Source organism: Schistocerca piceifrons, chromosome 1 (genome assembly GCF_021461385.2).
Source record: "Schistocerca piceifrons isolate TAMUIC-IGC-003096 chromosome 1, iqSchPice1.1, whole genome shotgun sequence".
NCBI classification, from domain to species: domain Eukaryota; kingdom Metazoa; phylum Arthropoda; class Insecta; order Orthoptera; family Acrididae; genus Schistocerca; species Schistocerca piceifrons.
In genome coordinates this window covers 834437649-834460195 of record NC_060138.1, presented here as the reverse complement: position 1 = coordinate 834460195, position 22547 = coordinate 834437649, and the positions used below count along the sequence as shown (strand labels likewise).

Sequence of the window (22547 nt, the reverse complement as noted above, 5' to 3'; positions counted from 1 at the left end):
ATAAAATATAAAACTTACACATTCTCTGTCTCATTATCAACTGAATGTTCATTATCACCATCAGAGTTTGATGTTATGATAGATTTGCTGTGTATTGTAGTTTCTGCATCATCATGACCTCTTGTAGCTGATATGTTGTTCCGTGAAATTTCAATTCTCAGTCTCTGAAAAGAAGGCAAGTAATTAATTAAAATGTGTGTGTGTTTTTTGTCCCCTAAGCAATATTTCTTTATATCTAACTGAAAAATGAAATACCAATTTTCATAAATTTAGCTTTGAAATTTTTTTAATGTAATGAAATATTTTTTTTAAAAAAATGTTCATCCTCTACTGCACTCCCTTGGGGGTTGAATTTCCAGAAACACTGAAACATGTATCATTTTATTTCTAACTGAGAAGTCAAATACCAACTGTCACAGATGTAGCATTAAAAATCCTTTAGTAGTTCTTTATTTTCAAAAAACCTTTCATCAATTAATTTACCCCCTTAGTGGACGAATTTCCAAACATGCTGAAACATATATTTTATTTTCTGGCTGAGAAACCAGAAACCAGTTTTCATAGATCTAGCTTCAAAATTCCCTTAATCGTGACATACTTTCAAAGAGCATTTCATCCCTTATTTCACCCCCTTAGGAGTGGAATTTTGGACAGTCCCTTCTTAAAAGATGCCTGCAGTGTAAGATCCACACCCCCTCCAAACTTCAAGTTTCTACCCTTAGCAGTTTGGGCTGGGCGGTAATGAGTCAGTGAATCAGTTTGACCCTATTTCACCCCCTTACGGGATGAATTTCCAAAAAGAGTGAAACGTATTTTTTCATCTCTAACTGAGAAGCCAAACAACAATTTTCAAAGATTTAGCTATAAAAATACTTTCACAGTGAAATATTTTCATACAATATTTCACCCTCTATTTTACCGCTTATGAGTTTAATTTCTAAAAACAGTGGCATGTGCATGTTTTATTTCTAACAGAGAATACAAATTTTCATAGACTTCAAAAATACTTACACAATGAAATATTTGCATAAAAACTTTCATCCTCTGTTTCACCCCCATAGGGGCTGAATTTTCAAAAAATGTGAAACACATTTTTTAAAATTTGTAATTGAGAAGCCAATTTAAATTTTCATAGATTTAGTTTAAAAATGCTTTCTTAGTAAAATATTTTCATAAAAAATGTCATCCCCTATTTCACCCCCTTATAGGCTCAATTTCCAAAAACACTGAAACATGTATCTTTTTATTTGCAACCAAGAAGTCAAACACCAATGTTCACAGATGTAGCTTTAAAAATACTTTAGTGTAGTAACAATATATTTTCATGAAAAGATTTCACCCACTATTTCACCCCCATAGGGTTAAAGTTCCAAAAGTGCTGAAACACATATTTCTTTATTTTTGACCAAAAAACCAAATACCAATTTTTGTAGGTCTAGCTTCAAAATTGCTTTGATAGCATCATAAAAAAAGAAGCCATCATCTCCTATTTTGCTCCATTCAGTTGGAATTTTGAAAAATACCTTCTTAAACGATGCTTACAGTATAAGCTCCACACTTTCTCCAGGTTTCAAGTTTCTAACTTTAGCAGTTTGGGCTGGGTGGTGAGTCAGTCAGGCAGGCAGGACACTGCCTTTTATATATCGAGATACATACCATGCTACTTTATTCTGTGAGAGCCTCTTCATCCTGCAAATAACTGATGCAATCTATATCCTTCAGAATCTGCTTACTGTATTCATCTCTTGGTCTCCCTCTCTGATTTTTACCCCCTCTATTTCCCTCCAATACTAAATTGATGACCTCTTGATGTGTCAGAATGTATCCTATCAACCAATTCCTTCTTTTTGTCAAGTTGTGCCACAAACTTCTTGTCTCCCACATTCTGTTCAGTACCTCCTCATTTGTTACACGACTGATGCATCTAACCTTCAACATTCTTCTGTAGCACCACATTTGAAGGCTTCTATTCTCTTTTTGTCTAAATTATTTATTGTTCATGTTCCACTTCCATACATGGCTACATTCCAGGCAAATGCCTTCAGAAAAGACTTCCTAACACTTAATCTATTTTTGATGTTAACAAACACTTTCTTGCATTGCCAATCTACATTTTATACCCTCTTTACTACTCCCATCATCAGTTATTTTGCTGCCCAAATAACAAAATAAATATACTACTCCAAGTGTTTTGTTTCCTAATCTAATTCCCTCAGCATCACCTGATTTAATTGGACTACATTCCATTATCCTCATTTTGCTTTTGTGGATGTTCATCTTATATCCTCCTTTCAAGACACTGCTCTTCCAAGTCCTCTACTGTCTCAGACAGAACTGCAGTGTCATTGGCAAACCTCAAAGTTTTTATTTCTTTTCCCTGAACTTAAATTCCTACTCAAAATTTTTCTTTGGTTTCCTTTACTGCCTATTCAGGGTTGGACATTGGTGCAAAAGCTGTCGATCAGGAACTTTACGCCTTCAGCTCCGCTCCCCTTGCCAGCCAAATACTGGTAGTGAAAATATACCATATAGATTGTATTATATTATATACCATATATATTTTAAAATGCTTAATTTATGTCTGTCTGAACATTTGTTAGAGAACCGTGTAAAAATTTTAAGTAAATTGGTGAGAAGAACTAGCTACTACAAACAGCATAGTGAATGCTTTATTGTGGCCAAGATAGATACGAAGCCCATGCCTACTACAGTAGTACAAGTTTATATGCCAACTAGCTCTGCAGATGATGAAGAAATTGAAGAAATGTATGATGAAATAAAAGAAATTATTCAGATAGTGAAGGGTGACAAAAATTTAATAGTCATGGGTGACTGGAATTCAGTAGTAGGAAAAGGGAGAGAAGGAAATGTAGCAGGTGAATATGGATTGGGGCTAAGAAATGAAAGAGGAAGCCACCTGGTAGAATTTTGCACAGAGCACAACTTAATCATAGCTAACACTTGGTTTAAGAATAATGAAAGAAGGTTGTATACAAGGAAGAACCCTGGAGATACTAAAAGGTTTCAGATATATTATATAATGGTAAGACAGAGATTTAGGAACCAGGTTTAAATTGTAAGACATTTCCAGGAGCAGATGTGGACTCTGACCACAATCTATTGGTTATGACCTGTAGATTAAAACTGAAGAAACTGCAAAAAGGTGGGAATTTAAGGAGATGGGACCTGGATAAACTGAAAGAACCAGAGGTTGTACAGAGTTTCAGGGAGAGCATAAGGGAACAATTGACAGGAATGGGGGAAAGAAATACAGTAGAAAAAGAATGGGTAGCTTTGAGGGATGAAGTAGTGAGGCCAGCAGAGGATCAAGTAGGTAAAAAGATGAGGGCTAGTAGAAATCCTTGGGTAACAGAAGAAATATTGAATTTAATTGATGAAAGGAGAAAATATAAAATTATAGTAAATGAAGCAGGCAAAAAGGAATACAAAAGTCTCAAAAATGAGATCGACAGGAAGTGCAAAATGGCTAAGCAGGGATGGCTACAGGACAAATGTAAGGATGTAGAGGCTTATCTCACGAGGGGTAAGATAGATACTGCCTACAGGAAAATTAAAGAGACCTTTGGAGATAAGAGAACCACTTGTATGAACATCAAGAGCTCAGATGGAAACCCAGTTCTAAGCAAAGAAGGGAAAGCAGAAAGGTGGAAGGAGTATATAGAGGGTCCATACAAGGGCGATGTACTTGAGGACAATATTATGGAAATGGAAGAGGATGTAGATGAAGATGAAATGGGAGATACGATACTGCGTGAAGAGTTTGACAGAGCACTGAAAGACCTGAGTTGAAACAAGGCCCCCGGAGTAGACAACATTCCATTGGAACTACTGACGGCCTTGGGAGAGCCAGTCATGACAAAACTCTACCATCTGTTGAGCAAAGTGTAAGAAACAGGTGAAATACCCTCAGACTTCAAGAAGAATATCATAATTCCAATTCCAAAGAAAGCAGGTGTTGACAGATGTGAAAATTACCGAACTATCAGTTTAATAAGCCACAGCTGCAAAATACTAACACAAATTCTTTACAGATGAATGGAAAAACTAGTAGAAGCCGACCTCGGGGAAGATCAGCTTGGATTCCGTAGAAATACTGGAATGCGTGAGGCAATACTGACCTTAGGACTTATCTTAAAAGAAAGAGTAAGGAAAGGCAAACCTATGTTTACAGCATTTGTAGACTTCGAAAAGCTTTTGACAATGTTGACTGGAATACTCTCTTTCAAATTCTGAAGGTGGCAGGGGTAAAATACAGGGAGCGAAAGGCTATTTACAATTTGTACAGAAACCAGATGGCAGTTATAAGAGTCGAGGGACATGAAAGGGAAGCAGTGGTTGGGAAGGTAGTAAGACAGGGATGTAGCCTCTCCCCGATGTTATTCAATCTGTATATTGAGCAAGCAGTAAAGGAAACAAAAGAAAAATTCGGAGTGGGTATTAAAATCCATGGAGAAGAAATAAAAACTTTGAGGTTCGCCGATGACATTGTAATTCTGTCAGAGACAGCAAAGGACTTGGAAGCACAGTTGAACGGAATGAACAGTGTCTTGAAAGGAGGATATATGATGAACATCAACAAAAGCAAAACGAGGATAATGGAATGTAGTCAGATTAAGTTGGGTGATGCTTAGGGAATTAGATTAGGAAATGAGACACTTAAAGTAGTAAAGGAGGTTTGCTATTTGGGGAGCAAAATAACTGATGATGGTTGAAGTAGAGAGGATATAAAATGTAGACTGTAGCGTTTCTGAAGAAGAGAAATTTGTTAACAACGAGTATAGATTTAAGTGTCAGGAAGTCATTTCTGAAAGTATTTGAATGGAGTGTAGCCATGTATGGAAGTGAAACATGGACAATAAATAGTTTGGACAAGAAGAGAATAGAAGCTTTCGAAATGTGGTGCTACAGAAGAATGCTGAAGATTAGATGTGTAGATCACATAACTAATGAGGAAGTATTGAATAGGATTGGGGAGAAGAGAAGTTTGTGGCACAACTTGACCAGAAGAAGGGATTGGTTGGTAGGACATGTTCTGAGGCATCAAGGGATCACCAATTTAGTATTGGAGGGCAGCGTGGAGGGTATAAATCGTAGAGGGAGACCAAGAGATGAATACACGAAGCAGATTCAGAAGGATGTAGGTTGCAGTAGGTACTGGGAGATGAAGAAGCTTGCACAGGATGGAGTAGCATGGAGAGCTGCATCAAACCAATCTCAGGACTGAAGACCACAACAACAACGGTGAAGAATTTTTCAAGATTTTTTGTAACAACATTAACCATCAATTTGTCTTTTATCATTACAGCATGGAAGCACTGTAACAAATATGTTTGTGAAGGATACACACAGATTCATGGTTTGGAGGGTCTTGGTGCTTGGTTCATATTTGAACTAGGAACTTTCTCACAGTAATTTTTAACAGAAAACCTGTAAATTGTTGATTAATCAATTTTACAGCCAATGGCCATCTGAACGTTTGTTAGAGTATTGTTTAAAAATGAGAAGTTAATTAATCGAGGAATTTTCGAGATTTTTATTTACAACATTTCCTCTTTGTTTAGTATATATTTAAAGAGAGAGAGAGAGAGAGAGAGAGAGAGACAGATGGAAAAGCAAGTCGCAACACCCAAAAATAATTAATGTAGAGGAATGAAGTTTCATGACTACATTTGTCTAGGTAATACATTTAAGTGATTAACACTGCAAGATCACAGGTTAACCTAAGTGTGAGATAAGCCATTGCAAATGTTAAATGCTGGTACATTAATAACAGGTGTAACCACTAGAATGTTGAATGCAAGCTTGCAAATGTGCATGAGTTGCAAACAGGCACTAGATGTCAGTTTGTAGGATGGTGTTCCAAAACTGTTGCACTTAGCTAGGTAGTATAGAGATAATTAATGCTATTTGTGGATGATATTGGAGTTATCATCTGATGATATCCCATATGTGTTCAATTGTAGAGAGAGATGTGGTGATCGAGCAGGCCAAGGCAACATGTTGACACTCTGTAGAGCATGTTGGGTTACAACAGCAGTATGTGGGCGAGCATTATTATGTTGGAAAATGCCCCCTGGAATGCTGTTCATGAATGACAGTACACCAAGTCAAAAAACTTGACTGATATACAATTTTGCAGCCAGGGTGCCTGGGATAACCAAAAGAATGCTCCTGCTGCCATATGAAATCACACTCCAGATGATAACTCCAGGGATAGATCCAGTGTGTCTAACACACAGCCAGGTCCATGCAGGCTCTCAACTGGTCTCCTTCTAACCAACACACAGTCATCACTGGCACTGAAGCAGATCCATATTTCATCAGAAAATGCTTTAGACCTCCACCCCACCCTCCAATGAGCTCTTGCTTGACACCACTGAAGCCGCAAATGCAGGTGATTTGGGGTCTTCAGAATTCATGCGACAGGATGTCTGGTTCCAAGCTTTCCTCAAAGTAACTGGTTTGGAACAGTTTGTTGTGTCACTGTGGTGCTAACTGCTGTTCAAATTGCTGCTGCAGGTGTAGTATGTTGCACCAGAGCCATATGCCTAATATTATGGTCTTCCCTCTTGGTAGTGCCATGTGGCCATCCATAACGCGGTCTTCTTGCGACTGTATACTTTTGTGACCACCACAGCCAGCAATGATGTTCAGTGGCTACATTCCTACTGTATATTCTTGCAACCACCACTACCAGCAATCATGTACAGTGGCTATGTTCCTGTTACATCTTTCTATAATATCACAGAAGGAACATCCAGCTTCTCATAGCCTTATTACACAACCTCGTTCAAACTCTGAAAGGTGCCACTAATGGTGTCTTTGTCACCTTAAAGGAATTGTTGATTAACATCAACTCACCACATCCAATCTCAAACATAACTAATGCTCATGACAGTTAAAGCATGTATTTGAACCAAATCTGATTGGCATCATCATTGTTGCATTACTACTGCCTCTCTTATGTGACTGGCACAAAATTTGAATAGATATAATCTTTCAGACATAGAAACATGCCTAACAACTTTCGTTTATGTCACAAATCTCCTTGTTGGTGTTGCAACTTTTTTCCCACTAGTGTATATTTAAAAAGATACATTAGAATATTGCCTAAAATTTGAAGTAAATCAGCCAAGAACTTTTTGATATTTTTGCTAACAACTTTTCCCTATTATATATTACTTATATTATATATATTAAAAATATATAGCTTACATCCAAATGTTTGTTTGAATATCATGTAAAAATTGGAAGTAAATTGGTCAACTACTTTGAGAGATTTTTGCTAACAGTGTTTCCTCTTTATACATTACTACATACGTATTTATTAAAAAATATTCAGGCTATGTCTGACCTGGTTCCAATTTGAGCTAAGAACATGGGTAAAACGTTTTTGATTTAGCCTGGACAAGTGGCCATTTGTATAGATAGCCATCTGAACATCTGTCTTACTGTAGCTATGTTGCAGTATATTCTTCTTCCTTTTTTTTCTCTATTTACAACAAGCTCCATTACAAAATTTGTAACACTACATGTGTGTGTGTGTGTGTGTGTGTGTGTGTGTGTGTGTGTGTGTGTGTGTGTGTGTGTGTGGAGTTTAGTGTAATTTTTACATTGTATGATGATGATGATGCTGAAGATGAGAGAAGGAAGAGGGTGAAACCCAGTGCCAGCATATAGCCTATTCCTCGTGAATAACACAAAGGGGGCTGCCAAGCTTAACATCCTCATCTGACAGACAGATCACCATCAACAGTGTCATATGCATTATTTCCTTTTTGTAAATAATACCACTTTTTCTGCTGTCACTTAATTTATGTTCTCAGACGCATTATCAGTGGGATCTGTTCTGGTGTAACCACAAGTGCTGGTACGATGATGCAGAACACAAGAGCAGATAAGGCAGTGAGAAAATGGCAGCCAATGGTGTGTGGAATTGGACCGTGCCACGCCAAGAGCGACACCTGGAAGAAGGGAATATAAATGCCACTCCTTGTAGCCTCGGCCACTCAGATCTGCACCGGATCACGGACGTTAGTTATCAGTGATGTGCATCAACTTTCCTGAACATTTCACATATCAAGGACTCTAAATTATTTTACATGTCGCTCCTTGTTTGTGACTACTACTTGAAAATATCCAAAGTTAAATACTGTCAATTTGCTTTCTAGAAGTAAAACTACTACTGTTATTTGTTTGGATTGTTGTATAGTATTCTGAGAATGCTGCATCCCGTGGGCATCCTATTAGTGATGAGTGGGCACGATCCCACAGGATCTGACATGATTATCAAACAGTTCACATCATGATTTTTTATGTAAAAAAGTAATTACTTAAGATTTACTGCGATCTGCATTTCCTCTCATCTGGTCTGGAGGTTGCACTACCACTTTATTACTGACATATTAGCGCAATTTTGGTTCACCATGTTCCTCCCCCTTTTTTTTGGTGTACTATTTTTATTTTGCCACTTGAAATAACTATTTCTTCAGACACTGTGCTTTTAACAAGCACTTCATTACGTGTTTCCACCTGTTTGGGGTGTTTACCTAATTTTTGCCAACGTAACGAAGTGACAGATGATTTGACTTTTTGTTTCAATGTTCTGTGGAGGGGTTCATGGATAAGTGAGAGTAAAGAAGTTGGGTGGTATTATTACATTAATCCTCCTTGGGAGTGTTATTCTATTATTTTATCTATTAGTGTAAACAATGAATTGTTTGGCATGTGTACTTGATCATTCAACAGGGTTTTCCTTTCTGCTTTGGTTTTGTGTATGTGGTAATTTTCTTGCAGGGTTTGGAGGTGTTTTTTATTGTTGATTCTAATTATTTTAATATCTTCTTCTCTAGTGGTTGGTTTGTGGTAATGTTCTCTTAGGTGTTCTGCAAATGTGGAGTGGTTTGTCCCATATTTCCAGGCTCTGATGTGTTCTTTGTATCTGACGTCAAATGTTCTATCTGTTAGCCCTATGTATCTGCCTTGACAAGTGTTACACTCTAGTTGATATATACCCGCTTTCTGGTATATGTCTCTGTTTTTTTGTCAGATTTGGGGTGTTTTCTTTGTATAGAATTGTCTGTTGGGTATGCTATGTTTATTTCCTGTCTTTTGAAAATATTAGTGATTTTATGTGTGAGTTTGTGATTGTATGTCATTTTGCACCATCTTGTGTTTTATTTACAAAACAAATATTTCTGTGCTTGCTGTGGAGGATGGCCACACAAACCAACTTGAGTGTCATGTGGCCTCACTTTGTGAGACACTGTGGAGAGATTTGGTATTTAAACCAGGACAATGGTTCAAAGTCTGTTGATCAAGAACTACATGTCACCACCTCTCCTCCCCTTGCTGGCCATATATTGGTAGTGAAAATTTTTCCCACAACCATGATTTGAACCAGCTTACCACCAGGTGAAGCACCATTGCACAATTGTGCGTTAGCAAACTTGGCCATGTAGATGAATTGTTACAGTATATTAAGCAATGTTTGAATGATGAACCGGTGCTGGCACCCAGGCAAAATGTGCAAATTGATTAATTCCTTTTGCAAGAGAAGTTAATTAGGCTAAAATTAATACCCAGCTAATGGCACCATTTGTATGTGCATTCAGATTTTATTTGCACAAAGTTAGGTAAATGGATAAACTCAAAATGAATCTTTTTTTTAATCCAATAATCTTTATCCATTGTTGAGATACAATGGTTAAAACTCAAGATAAAGGCAGCATGTAAACTCATTCTTACATGAACTGAATGCACAAAAAGGGATAAATGAAAAATAAGTAAATAAAAAATTTAAAAAATAAATAAAAAGTTCTTACAATAAAATTGAATAGTGACTTTCAAAAATCTAGTGTCATTTGGATCTTACATAAAAATGGTTTTATGAGGTTTTTTAGACGTGTTTCTTATATGTTTCAAACTTGTGCAAATCAATTCAAATTTTGTAAGAAGGAAGACATATACATGTACTTAATGGCCTTGCTGTTGTTTTGTGCAAGTGTTATGCATTGTCACAATATAAGCAACATGGTTTGAATGGCAATAAACAAACCCATCCCGGAACAGTCATTGCCTGAACCAACAAAAGGCTACATCATTATGGTAGAGTAAAAGCTGAGAGCCAGAATGAAAAATGTTGCTATAATAGCACAAAAAAAGGCAAGTATGTTGTGGGCAGAGTTAGGGATGTAAAATAAGAGGACTAGCTTTTCGGCTTATCTGGTAGCTTTAAAGACATTTAAATCAAGACATCTCGACATTTTCACACTTTTTTACAAGTTAACTCAATTTCCTCAGTTCACTGAGGTCTGTTAGCTGGAAGGTGTTGGCACACCTGAGGCTTACAATTTATAGACTAAAGTCCTTGATCCTGTGCCCTAAATCAGGAAGAATTGCCAGCTGTAGTAAAAAATACATAATATCAGATGGCTGAAGAGCTTGCTTGTAAGAGCTAAAAAAGTTGCTGTGAGAGGATGTTCTGGGGGTGAATTTTTCCTGGGGGAAGACATCATGTATCATGTTACTCTACATGACACAATGCATTATACTGCATGACATGGGTGCTAATATTAATGAGTAAAAAAGCACATGTAAGTCAAGATGGTTTGATTTTAATGTTTTTGAAGCTGCCAGATATGTCAGAAAATTAGTTCCTTTTTTTTTATATCCCTAAAGCTAGTTCCCTTTTTTTACATCCATTACACTGCCAAGGACATATTTGTCTTTTCTGTGCTATGATAGGAACACTTTTCATTCTAATAGTAGTACAGATTTTAAATATATATGTTTGTATAACATACATATTTTAAAATAATTGTAGCCTCTGTGTGTCTGAAGGTTTAGTAGAGTATTTTGTAAAAATCTGAAGTAAAGTGAACATGACATTGTCAAGATTTTAGCTAACAATGTTTCCCATTTATACACTAAACATATGCTGTATTTATATACCACATATGTGAGATGGAAAGTGAAAAGGGACTTCTTGTCAGAGAAGCAAAATTTTCAGTGCAAGCAAAAACATTCAACAATGTCTAAAATATCTATTTTAATTTTTTTGTATATTGTAATAATTTACTTATTATAAAGAAGGCCCATTTTCTAAGTCTTGCCCCTGCATATGCAATGCTTCAAAACAATATCTTCTAAATTTTAAAGGCATTTTAAGGAGTTCAAAGTAGCTTTGTGTAAAAGAAGAACGTTTTGTGAATACAATAATGCCAAACATGACAAGTGCTATCTTTTTATTTGAGAGTTTTAAATGTCTACAGATATTAGCAATTTGTTGCTTACAACTCTGAAATGCCAGCTGACATTACTGTAGCAATAAAAGCCTACACCTACAACACACATTAACTCTGCTGTTGCTGCTAGAAATGAAAAAGATGAAGTTGCTGTGAATACATATGACTGATTCAATTTCTTGAAGAATTGTATTATTAACAAAACACCCCACATAACTAAATATATCCGCTCTGAGTTTATTGTTAGCTATTCACAAAGAAAGTGGATGCACTGGGTTCTCTGGTGCAATAATTCCAGCACGGATGACAAAACAATGAAAAGATTAGCTTTTTAAAAATATCAGGACCTAATGCAAAGAGGAATAAAAAGATGCTCTGTGCCCTGAAGTAATGCACCATGAAGGAATTATCTGAATTGTACAAAAATTGGTAGGTGTAAGGTACATGTACAGACAAACAAATGATTCCAATTTCATAAAAATTGGGTGATTTATTTAGGAGAAACAACTTCAGAGACTGAGCATGTCACTAATGCACTGGTCCACCTCTGTCTTTTATGTAAGCAGTTATTCATCTTGGTACCGATCGATAAAGTTGCCGGATGCCCTACTGACCTACTGAGGGGATATCATGCCAAATTCTGTCCAACTGACATGTTAGCTTGCCAAAATACTGAGATGCTTGGAGGGCTTTAACCATAATGCTCCAAACACTCTCAATTGCAGAGATCCAGTGATCTTTCTGGCCAAAGTAGGGTTTGGCAAGCACAAAAATGAGCAGTAGAAACTCTCACTATGTGTGGGTAGGCATTATCTTGCTGAAATGTAACCACAGGATGGCTTGCCATGGAGAGCAACAAAATGGGGCACAAAATATTATTGATGTACTGCTGTGCTGTAAGGGTGCCACAGATGGCAACAAAATGGATCCTGCTATGAAAAGAAATGGTACCCAAGCCCATCGCTCCTGGTTGTCCAGCTGTATGGTGGGTGACATTCAGGTTGGTATTTTACAGCTCTCTGTGGTGTCTCCAGACACATCTCTGCTGGTCAGTGGGGCCCAGTTTGAACCAGGACTCATCATTGAAGGATAATTCTACTCCAGTCAACGAAACTGAATGTCAAACACAATTTATAGGCATATAAACAAGACTGAAAATATTGATAAGCTCTTGGACAATGTTCTTCAGCGCTAATTGGTATAGAATGACTGCTTTGTTCTGGAACTACACCTTTATTACAGTCAGTGATTGTATGGGTATAGAGAGTGAGAAGAGAAAGGAAGTATGGAAGGGGAGGGAGGGTTGAAGGGAAGGATAGGTGATGTCTGGGAACAAGAGATAGCGAGTGTATGGAATAAGATTGTGGCTCTAGTGAGCTCAGAGGGAGTTGCGTATGTTTGTACTGACATTTTGAACACTACTGAAAATGAACATAGTATTGTATTGCTTCATTGTGTTCCTAAAGGTCAAACTATTAATCACATTACTACCTTGACATTCTTGTTCAACTCCATGAGAAAATAAGGAAAAAAAACTACCAAAACTGTGGAAGAAAAAGTCATGGATTCTGCATCCAGATAATGCACCGGATCATATCACAGTGACTGTTAGGAGATTTTTAGCAATGTACAGCACCCCAGTGTTACTTCATGCACTTTATTTGGCTGACCTAGCACCATGTGACTTTTATCTATTCCCCAAGGTCAAATCTGCATTAAAAGGAACAAGATTCGTCTGTTGAAGCAGTGAAAGAAAATACGGCATGCATCATCAAGGAATTCACAGAGAATGACTTCTGGCACTGTTTCTGTCAATAGAAAATTTGCATGGAGCATTGTATGGATAGAGGATTGAGGATGACAATAACTAAATATATATATATATATATATATATATTTTCTAAATAAAACGTTTTACAGCAGCAGTACCATTGTTTTATAGCCATTCCTTGCAGGCAGACTAAAAAAAAAGTCCAATGGTTGTTACTTTTTCAGACAGTACTTTTTACATTAATTTCTGTTAGTGGAACATCCACAACCGTTGTGTAAATTGCTCATAATTGAAACTTCTGCTACAGCTCTACAATATTTTAATTACTGAAGTCTTACACAACCCAGTCTTGGCATCTCAGCATCATCTTCAGGTGGAACTGAAAATTGAAAATGAAACCGCACATCTCAACAGTATGACCCGTGAAAAAGCTACCAGTCATATAAAAGCAGGCAAAGTCAAAAAATATATAGATGACAATGAACATACCTAAAAGCAGTACAAGGTGTAGATGTCCAAGTTAAAATAAAAGGCAGTGCCTGGCTCATCAGAGGGAGTATGGAAAAGTGACCACACAAAAATCACCTTTCAAAGGTGCCTAACACATGTCAACCGTACATTGCAAGTGCCGTCGAGGGCCTAGAGTCAGATAAACCCAAACAGCGATAGATTAGACACTATACAAAAGGCCAGGAGCTACAAAGTAAGACAAAAACGGAGCCATAAATAGCTACACTTACGGAAGGTCAACCGATGCCAAGTTTGTGTATCACTGTCATGACAGGCAGCATGCAAACTGACATAACTGTAACAAATGGAAACACTATTCAAAGTACCTATAAGTAAGCAGCTAAAGGTCTAAAAAATGATCTGACCACAAGGTCTGCCACATACTAATTACTCAGAGAAAATGGTAATGTGCCCCATCTATCAATGGAACAGGGACCAAGTAATGTGACTACAAGCTGCTCTAAAGTGAACATAATGTGAGAAGTATAATTACTCAGAGAAAATGGTAATGTGTCCCGTCCATCAATGGAACAGGAACTAAGTAATGTGACTACAAGCTGCTCTAAAGTGAACATGATGTGAGAAGTACTCCAACTGAGCAACAGATAAACTAAGATAAAGTTCAAAGTGACAAAAATAGTAATCAGCAGCTGAAGGTAATGACACATATATGACAGATGAGTGCCCCCAAAAAACCATAGTGGACCTAGTTTACAGTAACTAGAAAAAGTATTAAAAAACACCTGAGGTAAAATCAATAAAATCAACAAATATAAAAACTTACACAGAACACATCTAATTTCAAATCAGCACATTATGCAAGATGCATAAGGAAGTCAAATAAATAACTGCCATAATACAACACAATAAAAAGACAAGCTAAAAGTGTAAAAATGTAAACACTGACAAAAATACACATAATGCTGAATAAACCACTAGAGAAATAGTTAAAATACATAAAATAATAAATGCCAGTAAGAAAACTGCCAAGATGGTACCACAAAAAGTACTAATGACGCATACCTTATCAGCCACAGTTCATTGTTATCATGAAGAAATAATGCAAGAATAATATTTATGTCCCTCAGCCAGCTACCCGTTTCATCTGAAATATTCCCATAGTAGGGATTACGAGCAGACTTTTTCTTCTAACCTGATCTTGCACAACAAGTGTACTTTGTTCCTACTCTTTGCCTATGAAAACCCTTGACTTCCTTAACTGTGTAATCATTAATATATCCTAGAAACTTTATACGGACCCATTCCTTATTAGTGTCTTATTTATTAAGTAGGATGTAGTGCAACCTGTGAATCATTGATCTGAAGACTGCCATTTTGTGAGCGCTAGGGTCTATGGAGGAGTTGTATCGGTTGTGGCTGGTTTACAATAGATGTTGAAGACAATACCATCTTCATGAAAAGTAAGTAACAGATTCAGATAGTGTAAAGCACCATTCTGAGGAAACTACATAGTAAAATTAATGCTAGGGGCTTGGCTAGTCAACATCTTGTGCATTTTGGCAAACTCATCTTTGTCTCCATCATAAATGACAATTGTGTCATTGATATACTTCTATATACCACCGTTTTGTCTCTAAACTGGGGACTCCCAGCAAAGAATCTTTCTTCTAAGTGTGACATATATTTGCTAATGAAGTGACCACAGAAGAACTCATAGCTAAGCCTACATTCTGTTGCCTTACCAGGTGGGATTGATGGAGGACATCGAAAGGGCACAAAAAAGGGCAGCTCATTTTGTAGTATCACATAATAGGGGAGAGAGTGTGGCAGATGTGATATGTGAGTTGGGATGGAAGTCATTAAAGCAAAGACTTTTTCGTCTATTTACGAAATTTCAGTCACCAACTTTCTCTTCCGAATGCGAAAATATTTTGTTGAGCCCAACCTACATAGGTAGGAATGATCATCAAAATAAAATAAGAGAAATCAGAGCTCGAACAGAAAGGTTTAGGTGTTCGTTTTTCCCGCGCGCTGTCCGGGAGTGGAATGGTAGAGAGATAGTATGATTGTAGTTCAACGAACCCTCTGCCAAGCACTTAAATGTGAATTGCAGAGTAATCATGTAGATGTAGATGTAGATTTAAAATAACTGTATTTAAGTAGAACAGCAAACAATTTCATAATCTCATTAATGTATTTCCAAATGACTAAATGTACACAAATTACTGTCAACCAAACCCATGACCTCATTTATGGGAATATTAGTGAATATACTTTCAACATCAAAGGAAACTAATGAGGTTCCCTTAGGAATCCCAGCTCCTTGGTGATGTACCATAACCTCAGTTTGATTTTTAACCATGGAATGGTGAGGATAAATGCAATGCTGGGTAAGGACACCATTAAGGTACTTAGGAGGTTCATGGCCTGGGCGACCTATCAAATTAATAACAGGCCTAATTGGGTAACTCTGTTTGTCAATCTTCAGCATCTACATAAGCACGGGATCATAGGCAACAATTCCATTTTTTTGTTCTTGGTTCAATGGTAGATTAACACTTTTAAACACAGTTTTGATTTCTGATAGGAATTTGTTAGTAGGGTCAAACTTAGGCCACTCAGTATTATTACCACCAATAAAATCTTCAACTTTTTGTTAATATTCAGCTTCTGATAAAATAACAGTCATTTTATCTTTATCTGCTTATTCTGCAAGAGCTTCATTATTGATAAATTTTTTTTACTGATGCTTTTAATGGTATGATTCCCTACTTTTTTTGCCTGCCATGCTACCTTGATAATTTGACTCTATAACTTTATTAAGCATTACAACAACCTTGTTTTTTTTAAACCAGTACAACCTTACAGAGCTCTAACATCACTATAGTGTCAGCTATGAGGCATTCCACATTTTTCTTTGTTAACTGAATGTTACTGTTAAAAGGAAACTCTAGCTCCTGCTCACCAAACTGTGTGTCAGTACAGTTTTGTAATCTGGGGAAAAACAAAGTAGGTATACAAGAAGCCTCCCATTGAGTTGCATTTTTAGTATCCAACCCTGCCACTAATCCCTGAAACATGTGATATGTCTGCATCTATATTTTCTTTTAATTGGATTATCAAGTCAATAATGTGTGACATAACACCATAAAAATATTGGCCTCGGGCGAAGATGTTAATTGCAGACTACCATAAACAAAATATTTCTTGTTCTTGTTCTTGTTCTTCTTCTTATGAAGCTCATTAATTTTCTAACATATGCATCATACTTTAAGACAGTTAGTGTATACTGGTTGTTGTTTTTTAATCCGTTTAAAAATAGTGTTAACAAACTTTGGGATAATCATATGTTCCAAACATTATTAAATTTTATATTTGCAGTACATTTTACTACTTTACATCTTAAAGTAATATAAATAAAATTCTAGGCGCACAGTCCGAAACCATGCGACTGCTACGGTCGCAGGTTCGAATCCTGCCTCGCGCATGGATGTGTGTGATGCCCTTAGGTTAGTTAGGTTTAAGTAGTTCTAAGTTCTAGGGGATGATGACCACAGCTGTTAAGTCCCATAGTGCTCAGAGCCATTTTTTTTTTATAAATAAATAGGCCCCAATGTCCTTGATAGGCATCAAATGACAAAGTTAGTGGGTGAACAGTAAGACCTATGAAGAAGCTACCAGTAGTGGGAAATCTGGTCCAAAGTCTACAACATTCCCATGCTAAGTTAAGATGCAGCACATCTTCCACACATGGCATATCAGATGTGCATGAAAAAAGTCAACCATACGTTGCAAGCACTGTTAATGGCCTAGAGTGTAAATAAAACCAAATAGAGCCAGATTAGAGACCATATGAAAAGCCAGTCTTATCATTACTATTTTCATTGGTTTGAACTTTATTTTAGTTTTTGTTTGCTCAGGTGAGTGCTCCACCCACCGTGTTTACCTCAGAACAGCTTGTACGAGGTGTGATTGGAATGGATCCACTTCTGCTTACTGGTTTGGCGGGCAGGTACGCGGAGGGTGGGGAGTGAGTCATTGCCTTGTCCTTGAATGCCCTCTGACTGGAAACGGCGTTTCCTTTATTCAATTTGTTGTGGCAGCTGGTTGAGTGCAGGTCTGTATGGGCTTGTTGCCGGATTCTGTCTGCGTGAAAATGGACATAACAACGGAGCAACGAGTTTGTGTGAAATTTTGTTTTAAGACCGAGAAATCAGCTTCTGAGACTTACGAACTATTAAAAACAGCTTTTGGAGATAATTGTATGAGCCAGTCAAATGTTTTTGTCTGGTTCAACAGATTTAAAAATGGCTGTGAATCATTTGAAGATGAACCACGGTCCGGCCATCCTTCCACCTCAAAAATGTACGAAAATGTTGTAGAAGTTCACTCTGATTGTAGACTTACAATTAGGAAGAGGGCTGATGAACTTAATTTAAGTTTCTATGCAGTTCAGTCAATTTTAACTGAAGATCTGAACAAGCATTGAGTATCTGCAAGATTCATTCCAAAAGTGTTATCAAGAGAACAGAGACAGTACCGACTTGAAGTGTACCAAGAACTGATTAATCAGACTAAAAATTACCCAGATTTGTTAAATAGGGTAATTACAGGTGACAAATCATGGGTATATGGTTACGATCCTGAAACCAAAGTGCAGTCTTCGCAGTGGAAGACTCCAGGTTCACCACGACCAAAAAAGCACGGCAAAGTCTGTCGAAGGTGAAGACAATGTAGGTAATTTTTTTTTTCGATTCTACTGGTATTATGCATCATGAATTTACCCTTGTAGGAGAGACAATTAACCAGGAATACTAAAAATGTGTCCTTGAGCATTTGCACGAAAAGGTGTGGAAGAAAAGGCCTGCGTTGTCGAAAGGTAGGAGTTGGGTGCTACACCAAGACAATGCTCTGGCTCATCGTGCCTTCTCCATCGTTGAATTTTTGACCAAATAAAAAATTCCTGTGCTTCCACAACCACCATATTCCCCTGTTTTGGCCCCTGCGGACTTATACCTGTTTGTAAACTGAAAGTTTCACTGAAAGGGAAGCGATTTGACTCGACTGAAGACATCCAGGCAAATATGGAGAGTGTCCTTAACACACTTCAGGAAAGATGTTTCCAGGATGTTTCCAAAAGTGGAAATACCATTGGAGTCGGTGTGTTCAGTCAGAAGGGGACTATTTTGAAGGAGATGCATCACAGTAGCATGTAAGGACCACCATTGTACAATTACAAGCCCATTCTTAAAAGTTTCCAATCACACCTCATAGTCACATTACTTAGTCCCCATTCTGTTGATAGACAGGACACACTGCCGCTTTCTATGAGTAACTGGTATGTGGCAGATCCTTTCAGTTCCTAGAGTCTACATAAACCCAAACAGAATTGGATCAGGGACTACGCAAAAGACCAGGAACTATTAGGTAAAGCTGAGCCGTAAGGAGAAAACTGAGCCAAAAGACACAAACTTGCTCTCCAACACATCCCTGAATCCTTACACCCTCCTGGACCTAATCTCGGTTAACTTTGTTATTATTATTATCTCCAGACTGAACCTAGCCAATGTACCATCTCTGACCTACCCTTTCTTATGCCACCTGATTCATCTGGTTGTATTGACTATATTTTCCAGCAGATGAGACATTTTTTATGTATTTCAGCAGTATAGAAAGGACCTCAATACTTTGGCATTAAAGTAATATAAATACTGGTGAGTAAACTACAAAGCATTGAGAATGAAAATACTTCCCCTGTAATGCTGGAGAAAAAGTGCAACATAAAAAAGTAAAGTATAGTGGAGTATTTGGACAGTAAGCTAAATTGTTCACCTCTTGACTAATGAATTTTATGTGTTACTTTAGGATAAAGAATACTGGCTTTAAACACAATGTTTGTGTTGTTACTGATTTACAATTAAGAATAATAATAGGTGTCACTGTACTGTATTTTCCAGTCCTGTGGTACTTCTCTTATCACTGCTTACCTCACTAGCATTTGTTATGTATTGTATATTATTATATATCTTACCTGACTACATGTTGTACACTCTATTGTGGCTATTATATGCATGTATTATTTAGCCTATGAGCATACGAAATTGTATTTTGATTCACAAAAAACAACTACATGGTTTCCTAATCTCTCATGAAATTTGTTTCTGAAATAAGACGAAGTTACCTCCATATGCTACACTGAATCTAACTTTGTTTAAAACTAAATGAACACTGTCAAAAGCTGGTATTTTAACTTTGGAACTTTTACTTTCATATAATTTATAGCTATGAAGGTGGTGCAGTGAAGGGTTTGTGGTGCAGTGAAGGGTTTATCACATTGGACTCATACTCAGGAATGTGAATCAAATCCCTGTTCACCCATTCAGATTAAGATTTTAAGTTGGTTGGCCTAATTCACTTTACTTACATGCTGGGTTTGGTCCTTTGAATAGATCAGGCCCAATTTCCTGCCCTATTTTTCTCAGTTCATACTCTGTCTTACTGTCAATGAGGTTCTACATCAACATCTACATCCACATCTACATCTACAAGATTACTCTGCTATTCACAACAAAGTGCCTGGCAGAGGGTTAAATGAACCACCTTCAAGCTGTCTCTCTACTCTCTACCGTTCCACTCTTGAATGGTGCGCAGGAAAAATGAGCACTTAAATTTTTCTGTGCGAGCCCTGATTTCTCTTATTGTATTGTGATGATCATTTCTCCCTATGTAGGTGGGTGCCAACAGAACGTTTTCGCAATCAGAAGAGAAAACTAGTGATTGAATTTTCATGAGATCCCATAGCAACGAAAAAGCCTTTGTTTTAATTATTGCCGCTCCAATTCACGTATCATGTCTGTGGCACTATCTCCCCTATTTCGTGATAATACAAAACAAGCTGCCCTTCTTTGTACTTTTTCAAAGTCATCTGCCAGTCCCACCTGATGTGGATCCCACACTGCACAGCAATACTCCAGAATAGGGCAGACAAGTGTGGTGTAAGCAGTCTCTTTAGTGGACCTGTTGCACCTGCTATGCGTTATGCCAATGAATCACAGTCATTGATTTGCTCTACCCACAACATTATCTATGTGATCGTCCCAATTTAGGTTATTTGTAATTGTAATCCATAAGTATTTAGTTGAATTTACAGCCTTTAGATTTGTGTGACTTATCATATAATCAAAATTTAGCAGATTTCTTTTAGTACTCATGTGAATAACTTCACACTTTTCTTTATTCAGGATCAATTGCCACTTTTTGCACCATACAGATGTCTTATCTAAAGCATTTTGCAATTTGTTTTGGTCATCTGATGACTTTACAAGACAGTAAATGTCAGCACTCCTGTTATGAAAAATTTGTGTTTGTAAATCTTACAAATGTTTCAAGTCCCCCTAGTCTTCAGTACTGTTTCTCCTCAGCAGTCAGAAGATGCTGTTTTAATTTTGTGTGTGAGCTATTTCCTATAAAGTTATTAGTGGTGATTTCTTTGAATTCTGTTTTCTATTACTCTACATAAGAGTCAAATTACTTTAGTACTATAATGTTTTTGAGGAAAATTTTAGTAACTTTCTAGGACACCTGAGGCCTTTTACAATCAAGGTGGTGTAAGGAGATTTCTAACAGTTGCAGTGCGCTGGAAGTGGCAGCTTCATGTGCCTAACTCAACCAGTCACGTAATGTGATTTTGTAAACATCTCTGCATCAACATCTCAGTGTTGTCAAGCTCTATAAAAGACTATTGTATCACCTGCAGCTGTCTGCACTTCACTGTTGAAAGTTGGCAACAGCACTGCCCGATGTTAGGGATTTTCTGATGTTAACTTGACTATAGTTACAATGATACTGTAGTTTCTTCATGGTCCCAGAAAAATAAAAATTTTAAATATGACACATTAACGGAGGATCTCATCATAAATATTTTACTGCTTTAGGAGCAGTATTTTCTATCCAAAGTATGTAATTGTAGTTACAACAAATCAGATTAAAAGTTTAGCCTTAATGTTATTTACCTCTTTTAGCACTTGTATCTGTGCTGCATATTTGATGTTTGATTCATTTAATTTTCCAATATACCACTGTTGGTCCTTGCACCTCTGATAATATGATGGTGGACGTACTTGAAACCTTTCAAGAGAAGAAAATGATCACTTAGTATCTGTTGATATCTATACAGAAAGTACCTTTATCATTAATGGTCTGTTATTTATGCCAATAGCAAAAATAGACAGTGAAATACTAATTAAAGTATTTCTTTCTGTGAGATAATGAAAGAATTAAGATGAAAATACTAAAAAGTACATAATTTGCCAAAATGCTATGAATCAATATTCTTTGTCATTCATTGACTGTTTACGGCACCATCAGCAACACATAACAATATATAAAAAAGAAAAATTGTGAACATAAAGGAACTATTTTGATTAAACCACAAGAATTATACTATAGTGACAACGAGGAAATGTAAAATGTGGAGCCTCACAAGGTTCCGTATTGGATCCCCTCCTGTTCCTAACCTATATGAATGAGCTTCCAATTGCTTGAAATGATTGCTCAAAAATTGGACAACAGCTGAACAAGCATTCGTTCATTCATTCATACATCATGTTCAATATCTCCCATCATGGAGGAGAGCCTTGAGGGCTATGAAATAAGTCAAGCTATACATTATCAAGCAGAAGCAATCACTCCTGCCTACTTCTATAAGGTATACTAACAACAAATGACTAGCACTTATCTGTTCAAACTAATAATTATGGTAATTGCTTCTAGATTTCTTTACACGTGTACATCATGACAAAAACAGCTACTGTGAAAAATGACACTGCTTCTCCCTCTATACTACTCAGCCAATGTTATCAAATACTTCATACAAAGCAGTGTAACTTCACGAACACATCTATAAGCTGTCTCTATGCTGGCAAAATCATGATTTACTAAATACAAATCTCACAGTTATGTGGAATTAGCATGTTTCAGCTCAAATATTCAGATATGTTGTAGAAAGAGTGACTAACGAGGTGTTCTTTTACTGAGTG

The 22547-nt window shown here is 36.9% G+C and overlaps 1 protein-coding gene across 1 annotated transcript in view; it reads right to left on the bottom strand.

The window, feature by feature from the left end:
- The window catches only part of LOC124775471 (E3 ubiquitin-protein ligase TRIM37-like), a 201349-nt gene that overhangs the window by 11682 nt on the left and 167120 nt on the right, over nt 1-22547 (bottom strand). The window contains exons 8-9 of the mRNA XM_047250307.1: nt 21522-21636; nt 19-164 (exon numbers count right to left, since the gene is read on the bottom strand). Of these exons, the coding sequence (XP_047106263.1) occupies nt 19-164; nt 21522-21636 (261 nt within the window). The remainder of the gene's footprint in view (nt 1-18; nt 165-21521; nt 21637-22547) is intronic.